The following is a 12,048-nucleotide window of genomic DNA, read 5'->3' as shown; positions in this document are numbered from 1 at the left end:
CGTTAAATATTTCAAAGGAGTATTTCATGATAGGGAAAACTGTTGCTATATCAAAAATAAAATAACCATGCTGCTATATCAAAAACTAAAAGTAAAATAAAAACCAGCATGGACATTATAATTTGTAAAATCTGCATCTGAGATACATATATATGAGAAATATGCTAAATGTTAAAATAATTATGGGTGATTTTTATTCTTATTTTTTTTAATTTCCCAAGTTTTCTATATTGAACAAAACTAAAAATGATAATATTTTTTAAACAAATTGAACCCAGCCAAAACTGAATAATTTCATTCTCAAACCAAAGTCATCTAGGCTTGAGTCATATATTCCTACAGGTATTTTTAAATCAGTGGGTGAATTCTGTTTAACTCAGTGGCAGACTAAAGATAAAGCAAAGGTTTGGGGGAAAATGATCTATGGGAAAATTGGGACAAAAATGGTCTGAAATGGAAAGTTCTTCCAGACTTTGAAGCAGTGAATATACAGGCGGGTCTAATTTGGTCCTGTTACAGAAAGGTAGCAGCAGAAAAAAGGAGGAGGAGAAGGAAAAGAAAAAGCAAAGGAAAACTTTCTTAGTTTCCCAGGTGTTCCTTTGCTGCTACATAAAGTGAAAGCTCACCCTTCTGGACCCAACCTGGTTACACTGGAAAACCACATTCATTGCACATTCCCACACACCTACACTTGGCACTAAGGTTGGCTAGTCCTGGTGCCGAAACCTGGCGCGTGATTCAGATGTAATATGTAGATGGTTCACATCGCCAAACATAGGAATAGGAGATTTTTCAGGGAAGAGTTATTTTCTAAGAACCAGCTGGTGATTCTAAGCAGGGTCAGCAGTAACATTTGCAGACTGCGGTGGGCTATGTGTACGGGGCGGAGTGCTAAGGAAGACTTGGAGTCGTGACTGTCGGAGAAGCCCTTCAATTGGGAAATCTTTCCAGAACGGGAAGGTTCTTTCTCTCAGAATCCAAGAGTTTTCCGAAAACTACTCATTTTAGATTATCACCTTTCAGTCTCATGATTATGTCTTGGCAGGAATTAAATGTAAAAACATAATGTAACCCCTCAAATGTAGGTATGAAATTCAAAGTTTTCATTAAGAAATATACCACTAAAAATAAGAGAAGCCTTTTAAAGAAGAGAACTTAAATTGCATGTATAAAATGTGCCAAAAGCCAGGGAATAAAGAATTGAGAGGGTTATGAAGCCCAAATCAAATATCTAATGAGTTCAGTTGAGTAAATGAATAAGTCTTTGTTCTTAACAGCATAATTTAAGAAAAACAGTTCATCATATAAGAATGATCTGCATTTTAAAAATTGTCTGACTTTGTTCACTACCGTCTCAAGTAACTGATATTTTGATTTGTTTTATGCCAACCTTTTATTACCTTTAACTTCCCCTCCCCCAATCTTCTCTTTAATCCTCTGCACCTTCCAGCCTGGCTCTTTCTCCCCTTTCATTCAATTTATGCCTTATACATAGCAGGATCTGTATTAATGTTTGTTCACCTTAATTGAATTGAAAGCCATTGCACCCAAGGTACTCCACTATTCAATACTTGAGGATGTTCAGGTCACTGTTTATAGAGGCAGTCTTCACATTTTCTGCACAGAAGTGCAGGGCTGTAGATGCGACCAGGCACACTGAAGCCATAAAAATCTATCTTGATAATCAATGGGGAAAATTGTATTTGTTCTATGACCCTCACGTATTTTTGTCAAAAGATTAAAAACTCTTACTCTGTTTTAAATATGTAGGGAAACGGCCAAAAATAATCAAACTAATATTTATTCATTACACTAAATTAAGACATTAGAAACATCGATCATTAAAATGTCTAATTTCTTTGTAAAATAACTGTACCATGGGTAGTTTGGATACAACTTACAACGAAGTGAGCATCTTCCTTATGCTTTGGCAAACTGTCATACTCCTTTCTTAGTTTGCATTAGCTTCCACTATTTTTTCCCCTGCACTTTCAATGTCAAAAAATATCTACAAGAGTTCCTTTAACATAAAATGTTGACAGCGTGCTTTCTTCTGGAACATCTTCCGCCTTTCTATTACAACCATTTTCCTCATTTTTGTCAGTAAGTTTGTCTTCGTTAAGTTCCTCTGGCTGCACACATAGAGCTGAACGGTGGCAGTATCCACATGCCTGCAGTCAGCTATTTCTTCTGTAATTTCATTTACATCTGATTCACATTGCATCTCTGCACTTTCTGGTCCAGTTCCCTCTGACCATCATCCATTTTTGTAAAATGCTACATGGGTTTCTCACTGGAAGACAAGGGGTGCTACAGCTACACATTTTGCTTTCTGCACGTGAACTGAGTAACACATGCTCAGTGACCAATGCCTCACCCAGACTTTAAAAGAAGTGGCACAATGGGTCACAGATCGTGATGCGTGGCTGTTACTTGCGTAGGGATTTGTAGACTGAAGACCTAGGGGTAGTAACTGAAACATGAGCTGTACTTGTTGGAGGACTGGTGTAATTTAACTAAGCCATGGTAACTGAAATTCGCATATATCGGAGCCACGCAAAGTGCAGACACCAACACTTTCTTTTTTGTAGGTAAAAGATTCTTACGTAGTAGATTTTAATAATGCCACAGAGTTGGTCCTGGCCTCTACTCTGTTGGTCCTGGGTGAATAAAACCAACCATTGTTATTAGGCTAGCTCTGTATAAGAGTTCTAGAAATGTGAAGTAAGAAAAAAGTAGAGTGGACATGCATCTAGTATTACATAGTCTTCCTGGTTATACAAAACATTTCATAGATTTATGTGTATCTCTTATTAGAAAATATAGATTAATAGATAATATTTTCAATTGTCGCTTGCCCTGTTAGGTTAATCAATATCTGAAGGTTTTAAGTGTAAATTAAGTACAAAAATAACTAGATTAGCATATTCTTTTCTCCATCCTTCATTCACAGAACCTTTGCTCAGGCTGCTTAAAAACCATTATTTAGTTACCATAGTGTATTTAATGAGCTTCCCACATTGCAACATCGAATATCTTTATAAATTAAGCTCCCTTTTTAAAAATTTCCCTAGAAACTCTTTCCTGCTCTGATTAATTCTCCTAGTATCAAATTGTAAATACCTCCTTTGTGTCAAGGTGCACCTACTTTGGTGCTACAACTTTTTTCCACCCTAAATAATTTTACTCCCCTCCAGTCTAGGTGAGAACATTCTTCAGCTTGACTGGTGACTATTCTGTTCCTTTGGCCTCAGCTGTTAACAGCTAATTCTCCCAGTGTGCCCTTCATTGTTTGTGTGGTTATTATTTTGAGTGACTTCTATAGTGACTCTAGAAGAAAACCAAAAATAATGGAAAATTTAAAAGCTACCTTTTTAAAAGCCAGCAACACCAATCCTCAAAAAACAAAAACAAAAACAAAAACAAAAACAAAAACAAAAACACCCACATTCCAGGTTGCCTTGGGCTCTAAGAAAACAACATCCAACCACCCATAAATCCAAAACCAGTGAAAAGGAAGGAAATTCTCAGGCCTAACTTTGTCCTACTAGACAAAGACTTAAATAAATGCAAAAAGTTCTTCAAATTTAACCAATTTGGTAAATTATAGTGTATGACATGGCATCTACTATGGGCAAGCCAAAGTAGTCTTGGTAAGTGATAAGTACCAAATAGATTCATTCTTTGTCTTTCTTAAATCAACCTCAGAAATTCCCTGACCTAATCCCAAATATACAATTCTCCTACCAGAAGGTAATCCTCAAAAATATCTCTGGTATTTCCATTTAAAAATCAAAATCCCCTTCAGCGAAGTATTTTTAAGTAAGTTGAGCCAGTTAGGTGAGTGCAGTACCTAAAGACTGCCACACTGAGGCGTGTGGTGCATTGTTTTGTGACTGGCTTTCAGATCATGACTAAGGCCTTCAAGCCTCATAAGGAAGAATTGTCAACAATAGTCAAGAAATTAAACATGTAAAGTCCAGATGGAACTTGGTTAGTAGCCATCTCCTTTTCTGTGTGTAGAGGTGGTGGGAATTGATTGCTAAAGAGTCCTACACATTAGAAGGAGAGCACCCCCCCCCCACCACGTTCTTTACGGTTATCATATGCTAGAATAATAGGAAATAGAAAGTCACCTGGTCGTCTTTTTTCTGAAAACACCACCTAAATCATACAAGAGAAATGATCTATGTCCTATTACTTAAAGCATTCAAGCAAGGAGGGCTCTGAATCATCCTATTCAGCACTGAACAGTCATCACATTGTGATCATTCTCACTTTGTCTGACCAGATGGAGAATGGCGGTGATTCTTAGAGTTCTAAAAATCACGAATGTAGCATATGCAATACAATGACACCCTGTTTATTTGTCAGAGGAAAAGGATGTTCTGGCAAGTCTCAGAAATTAAATCTGCTCCAGAATAGAATACTAGAGAATAGCTTTTAGTTAATATATTATTTGGAAATGAAGAACTTTAAAATGAGGCCATGTTAATGGCTTCAAAATATATAAAACGGTATTTGATAGAGTTATAAGAAAAAGTGATAAACCTAAAATAATAATGAGTTTTCTAGTACAACTCAGTGATTAAGACAGCAGACAGACAAAATTTTTAGTAAAAATACAGATGATAAAAACAATGTAATTAATAAGCTTAATCTAACAAACACATAGAATCCATACCCAATAATTTGAGAATGCGTATTTGCAAAAATTGACTATATGCTAGGCCACAAAGCAAGGTTCAAGAAACACTAAAAAATCTGTATCACATAGACCACATTCTCTAGCTATAATGCTGTTATTAGAATCTATAAAAATGTGACTTAAAACTCACATTTTAAAATACAATATTTATAAATAACCCATGGTTTATACAAATCAAGGAAATTTTTCAATATTTATAACTAAATGGAAATAAAGCTATTGTATATCAAAACATATAAAATATAGCTAATATATTACTGAAGGGGAAATTACAGTTTAAATAAATATATTAGAAAAGAATAAGGTCTCAAAATTAATGAGCTAAGCTTTCAACACAACAAATTAGAAAAAGGGTCAACAAAAGAAACAACAGAGTAGAAACCAATGAAACAAAAACTAAGATATAGCTTCCCTATTATATCTTTTGTTTATTATTTAATTAATTTCTGCTGTAGGCCTAGATGGTTTACTCTCCCAATAACAGAGTAATATAACCTTGATACCAAAACAAGGACAAAATAAGAAATTATAGGCCTACCTCACTCAGGAATATAGATGTAAATATTAGCAACCTGAATCCAGTCAATGTAATAAGAATACATATCATAACCAAATGGGCTTATCCCAGGAACATAAGAATGATTTCACAATAGAATATTGCTTATTGAAATTGATCATAACAACTATGATTATATTAATACATGAAGATTATTTTGCTAAAATCCAGTAGTAATGACAAAAAAAATAAACAACCACCTAATATAGAACAGAACATCTTTAATATTCTCAACCATGGTTTCAAAATTAATGTGAAGGGAGAAGGGTCAAAAATAGCCAAGACAATTTTGAAGTGAAACAGCATGGGGAGACACATCCTATCAGACTCAATATATTCTATGTAAACCACGGTATGGTTTTGGTGAATGGGTAGAAACCAAAGTGCACTAGAGCATTTCCACCCACAAAGGAAATCGTGATGCTCGACAGAGGTGGCACACTAACTCACTGGGGAGAAGACGACACATCCAAATGAGTACAGTGATGCAACTGGTCTTCCCTAATGGAAAATTAATTAATTCATAAATCTCAACTGCACATCATGTAAAAAAAATCATTTCTGGGAGGATTAAGACCTACACTTAAAAAGAAACTTTAAAACAGTTTTTTGAAGAAAATACAAGATAATAGCTTTATGATCATAAGGCAGAGATGGGTTCTTAAATAAAACCTATACATTTAATGGTGATAAAATTAAAAACATGTACAAGGACATGATGAAAATAGGAAACAATAAGCTGCAAGAAAGGAAGATGCTCATGATGCATATAACCTAAGGATTAAAATTCAAAATATAAGAATAAGAAGAGAGTTTAATGGAAAAAATGGGTAAAAATATGAGTGAACAATTTATAGAATGGCCTATTATATAAAAGCTGTTCAGCATAATTTGTAATCAGGGAAATGTGAAGTAAAAGAACAAAACACAATCTCATACCCATTAATTTTATTTTTAATTGAAAACTTAACAAAACCAAGAGTTGGTAAGGTTGTAGAGCAATGGGAACTCTCATTCAATACTGAAGAGGAAAACATTTACTGAGTTAGACAGAAATTGGCAACATTTAATAAAGTGGAAGGCAGGTAAATCCACAACCCAGCAAATTATTCCTAGATATAGATCATAAAGAAACTCTCACACATGTTTAGAATTGTGCAAAAATGTTCACTGCAATCTTATAACAATGAAATATCAAAAATAACTTTACTGTCCATCAGCAAAACAAAGGATAGATTTATTGTGCATTTACCTATGATGAAATACCATCTCACAGTTAAAATGAAGAAATGATCAACTAAAGTGTCAAAAAATAACATTGGGGAGAAAATCAGACTGAAGACTGACACATAATGATCTCATTAGCATGAAATTTCAAAGCATGCACATGTTATAAATTGTTCATGAGTCCATCTGTATGGAGCAAAACATAGATCATGCATGGGAATGATAATGTCAAATTTAGGATAAATGATTGGCAGGTCATTATATTCTTAGAGAATCAGTGATTAGAGAGTAATAAAAAGGGAGCTTCAGTTTTATTTATAATGTCTTGATTGTCTTTTTTTAAAAGATTTGATAAAATATGGCAAGAAATAGCTGGTGGGCACATGCATGTAATATTTTTCTCTGTATTTTTTTCTATCTTAAAATATATTGTGATTTTTAAAAAGGAACTTAGCAATATTTTCTCCAAAACAAAAATATGGCGGTCAATTGCATTGGAGGAGGAGAAGGCAGGATAAGATGAGAACCTGTCCATGCAAGTCTCCAGCACAGCCTGGCACTTAGGTGCTAACAGGGTCTGTCTTTGGAAAAGGCGAGACTGCCCCAGTTTGGACTAAGACAAATGAGCCATGGTCCCCAATGCTAAGAAAGAAGGCAGAGAAATTACCATGACTTTTTCCTACCCCTTCTTTCCTGACTTGTTGCTCCAACTCCCTTTCCTTACATCTCTTCTCTCTTCCTCCCTAGAGTGACATAAAAAGCCACAATTGCCTAATTTTAAGGGGGGAATGTTAGCTCATCTTACAGCTGTCTCTGCCATCCCCAACAGGAGACTTCCTCCAAGAACTGGGGGATCTCCATTTATTAGCAGAAAACAAAATTCCAGAATATGTACAATTGATCACATACCAGGGATTTTCCTCTAGTTTGAGGCACTGGACAGTTAATAGAAATTCAAGCATATATGAAAATTCTACTGAAGCTATTTGGCCAACAAATTATTGAATCTTAAATAAAGGAGAACAAAAAGAATTGTATTAACATTTATCAACTTGTGTTGATATCCACGGATATTTAAATTATATTTAATAAAATTGTACTTAACTCATGTTCTTGAATATATCCCTATATTTTTATTATTTCTAATATAGTGATAGTTTCTAACAATAAATTATATTATTAGATTGCTGCCTATGAACAGAATTCTCATCATGTAAATACAGAATGCTGCTTATGATGGGTTCAGAAATCCTACTTAACTGGATATAAAACAAAATTGAAATTTTAAGTATTAAGTTTGCAAGGCAGGATATATGTAAGAATTATTTTATTTTGCCTTGTGTTTTTAATATGATAAAAATTCAAACAATCCAAATGGGAATACAATGAAAGGTAATTCTCCTTCCCATTCCTTGTCCCCCAGTTCTCCTCCCCAAAGGCAGCCATTGTTGGAAATTTTCTATGTGTTTCTCTGAGATACTTTACAAATAGACAAACATGCATCAAAATGAACTTTTTTTTTAAAAAAGTCCACTTCATATGAATGATATTTCAAAACGTTTGTATTCTTGACTTAGCACATTCAATGCTTTTCTATTTGAGGCCAAGTCTATGGTGCAGAATCTTCAGACTTGGGGTCAGGACCCAATCCCAAGAGCAAGATTTCAAAGGAGCCACAATAAAGGTGACCCAATAGGTAATAGTCACTGAACTTTCTGTAGCAAAGTCAGGAGAGAAGGGTGTCCATGCAGTAAGTTCCAAGACTTGAGTCATACCAATTAGACATAAACAATTAAGTAACATATATAACTAGCCTGTATTACAATATATCATGTAAAGATATCAAAATATTTAGGTAATTATTTTGTCCACAATTGTTGGGATCTTAAAAAGAACCGATTATTCAAAAGCCTATCTAAATTGTTGATTTCTTAATCAGCCTAAAATTTAGCCAGATCTGAAAAACTGCAAGAGGCTGCCCAAATAATCTATTTTGCCACCATTGCTAAAACATTATCAGTAATGAAGAGACAAAAGTCTCAATAAAGAACATGTGATGTCAAAGAGTATAGTTCATATTAACTTTTTACTCTTTAACCCAACATATTTGGTACTTCCCATGGATAGAAAGGATTTTTCATTTTTTTTTTTCTAAATGTGTATTTGGGGTCAATGTGTAAGAAAAACAAAAAATGTCACCTTTGTCTTTTAGGCTCTTCTAACATATAAGAGTGACCCAACCATGAGAAAAATGTTGACTCATCTGTATTTCTATATCATGCCTGTGTTTAACGTTGATGGATATCATTTTAGCTGGACCAATGTAAGTCATTTAGCCTATCCAATTGAAACGAGAGACTGAATAAATCATGGAAAACAGTCCCAAAACAGGAAGGAAGCTTGGTGGGCCACCAGCCTAGTGCTTCCAGAGCCACAAAAGAGACTTCCATTCTCCCCCCTAGCACAGCAGCAACCTTTTAATTTTGTTTATATATGTTTGGCTTTGCATAAGATTTCATGTAAATAAAGATTTCTCCTTCCAAATAAATTATGAAAAGTCACTGGTCTAGTCCAGTTCATTCAATTTTGCCTTTGAAGAAGCGAGGCCAAGAGAAGAAAAGAGAGAACAAGTTTGTGGCAGAAACTGGAGCATGAACGTGGTGTCTCCACTGCTAATCCCGTTCTCTTCCCACTCCCTGGACTGGTCTAGTCCCCGAGGAAGCCTCCCTCCCCTCAGTGCTGTGACTCATTCACTGATTGAGCTACTGAAATACATGTGAATAACCTTCCTGAGTATTTCTTCTGTACCTATTTTCTTAATTACATCTAGGATAGATTCTGGAGAAAAACAAGGTCAAGGAACTCGAGGTTTCGCTGCCGTGGGGTGGATGCCAATCGTAACTGGAGGGTGAAATGGTGCGGTAAGTTGGGGACTATTTGGGATTCCAGTACAAAGTTTCCCACAGCTTTCACTCTCAAAGATGGTGAGCCTTTTAGGACTCCAGTGTAAGATCGATGTTTTTCTGTCTGCAAAAACCTAGTACGTTGTACAGTGTAGCTGTAATTTGCAAAAGAAAATGAAAACGTTTTTATAAAAAATACTTAAGTATCAAAGATTTCAATCAGTCAACCTAACCCTAAAAATTGAAAATCTAAGCACAGATGTAAAAAGCAGAAAACTGAGGAATATTCATTATTCAGAAACTAAAACAGGAACTATAGTTTGTGGTATGAATCCAGTGAAATGTATTCATCCTTTCACTGAGAGCAACCTGATTCTGCCTTCATCTGTCTGCGATGAGCAAAGATGCCAAATCCTTGTCTAGAATCTACCAACCAGACAGTCGTGCACTGATTGGCCCCTCACACAGTGAAAATATTTCCACTACATTTTCATGATACCTTTCAGGGAAGGAGAGGATGTCATTTTAAGGACAGAAACTCTTGTTGCAAAATAAAGAAGCAGGTAGGTAGCAAAAGAGAAGGAGAGAAACAGAAAATTAGCCATGGCTAGTATAAAGGAGGCAAAACTTTACCCATCTTGGGTATTTAACTGGGCTCTCAAAAAGACAGATTAACAAGAGAAAAACAGCTTATTAATGTCTGCAGCGCATGTCACATGAGAGAAACCTTATGAAAAGTAACTCAAAGTGGCAACTTAGAACTCCAGCTATACAGCGTCTGCAGCAAAGAGCAATAAATCTGTAGAGAAAATGATAGAACAAAGGGAAGCAGTTTTAGGCTTCCAAGGGCGGCACCCGGTGGGAAGGTAAATAAATGGGAGGAAACTAACGAAGAAGGTTTGTTTGCAGATTCTTCTGGTGCTGTCTCTGGGCTAAGAGTCTGTCTCCAGCAAGAGGATTTATGTCCTGTCTTTAGGCAGGAAAGGGGACAGCAGAGAGAGAGCTTTTCCTGCACTTGCTGCTGCTTAACTGCCTTCAGCTCAAAATAATTTTTATGTCAAAGAGGCATATTTGGAGGTGACGTATTCTGGTTTTCTTTGCTAGTATCATACTTGGCAATGGCAGAGAGGGGAGAAGTGTTACCTAAATGCAGTTGTTAGGAGCTGCCCTTTCTCAGAGTCCTTCCTTAGTTCCCTCAAAATACAGGCCACTGTGTAATAGAAAGTCTTCTGTTGGTCTCTTAGAAGTGAGGCCCGTCACAAAACCCCTCCTTCTGTGATGCTCTGGTTCTGTATCTCGGCCACTCCCCCCATCCCACCAGCGTCAGACAGAACAACTGGGCACAGGCTGAGACTCCTTCCACATAGTCCTCCGGGCACCCTCAATCAGTTAGAACTGACAAATCAGAATATGGTAGAGCAGAAAGAATGGGATTCTAGAAGATGGCAGTTATGGTTGGAGTTACCAGCATTAGCTCAGTGATTTGGATGATTTTCTTCAATTTACCAAACTACAGTAATAGTACCCACCTCATAGAGTTCATACAGGAATTAAAGGATTTTACATATGTTGAATGCCTGATTCAGTCCCAGCTCCAAACAGGGGTCCAAATCTCAATGACCCAAACCTTCTTGCTCACCCTCTGGAACAGTCAATTCATCCCTGAGCCTCAGGTCAATCGTTCCTAAAACTGCCTCTTCCCTTTAGCAGAGTGTTGTAATGACAAGCCGTGAGGCCAGCTTTAAAGTGTTTGTACTTATGGGAAAAGACAAAGCATTGTGTAAATCCTATAAAGTGGTAGGATTTGTGGCTGTTTAGATATTTTTTTCCTTCAGCCTGGACTGAGACAGCAAACTTGTCCACCTTAACTCCCTGAGACCAGTAATTTTTTTAAACCTTCTTTTTTCCATCTCTAGGATAGACCCGCTTTGCATGCTCACAACTATGTGTCCCCTTCCACTAGCTGGCAGGCACCTGTGTCCACACTTGTGTCACAGGCATGACGCCCTCGATCACCTGAGAGACTCCACTGAAAGGGTAACTGAGCTGAGTCACATGCTCAGGTCAGCCAGCTCGGCCTGCGTCAGGTTAGACTCCTGTCAGTAACCAGTTACAAGTAGGTGTCTAGCTTCCCTCTGCTCCTCTTCCTTTCCCCTGCTTCCCTCATGCATATGCTTTCTTTGATTTCTTAGTTCCAAAGAGAAGTCCCAACCAGAATTCCTTTGAGTCTCCCCATTTTTGAATCATTTCTGATTCCTCCTTTGAGTCAACGCTCAATATGTACAAGGGACTTCGTCGTTGTCAGTTGCAAAATGACCTCAATGGACCGTTGTAAATGAGGTAGAAATGCAGACGATCCCACTGGGCCCATCTCCCACGCAAGGTCTTCTGAGTGGACTTGGCTGGTCTGACAGGCAGACAGATGTGGCTTCCTCCCAGCTTCAGACCCATCTCCCCACAGCTGTATGCCTGGCCAAGGGGACAGTGACTCTCACGGAGGGAAGGAACCACTCTTAGGTCAAGGGCATTAAAGGAAATGAAATCCCTAAGTTAATGTCCAACTAAAACCCATAGTATATATAATTGATACAGAAAAGCCCAGGACCACTGAAAACACCATTGAGTCAACATTGAACTGACAAAAACAAATGTTT

General features: G+C 36.8%; 1 protein-coding gene and 1 long non-coding RNA gene across 5 annotated transcripts in view; one reads left to right on the top strand and one right to left on the bottom strand.

Moving 5' to 3' along the window:
- The window catches only part of LOC141575511 (uncharacterized), a 136,159-nt gene that overhangs the window by 78,571 nt on the left and 45,540 nt on the right, over positions 1-12,048 (bottom strand). The window lies entirely within an intron of this gene.
- Positions 1-12,048, top strand: part of CPA6 (carboxypeptidase A6) — a 181,273-nt gene that overhangs the window by 139,290 nt on the left and 29,935 nt on the right. For 2 of the 3 annotated variants that reach the window (XM_010970621.3, XM_010970622.3), the window contains exons 7-8: positions 8,704-8,814; positions 9,322-9,412. In XM_010970621.3, coding sequence (XP_010968923.1) covers positions 8,704-8,814; positions 9,322-9,412 — 202 coding nt within the window. The remainder of the gene's footprint in view (positions 1-8,703; positions 8,815-9,321; positions 9,413-12,048) is intronic. The other variant, XM_045507112.2, reaches the window with a different exon arrangement.

The sequence above is a fragment of the Camelus bactrianus genome, chromosome 29 (assembly GCF_048773025.1).
Source record: "Camelus bactrianus isolate YW-2024 breed Bactrian camel chromosome 29, ASM4877302v1, whole genome shotgun sequence".
NCBI lineage: Eukaryota > Metazoa > Chordata > Mammalia > Artiodactyla > Camelidae > Camelus > Camelus bactrianus.
This window is presented reverse-complemented; position numbering and strand designations above follow the sequence as displayed.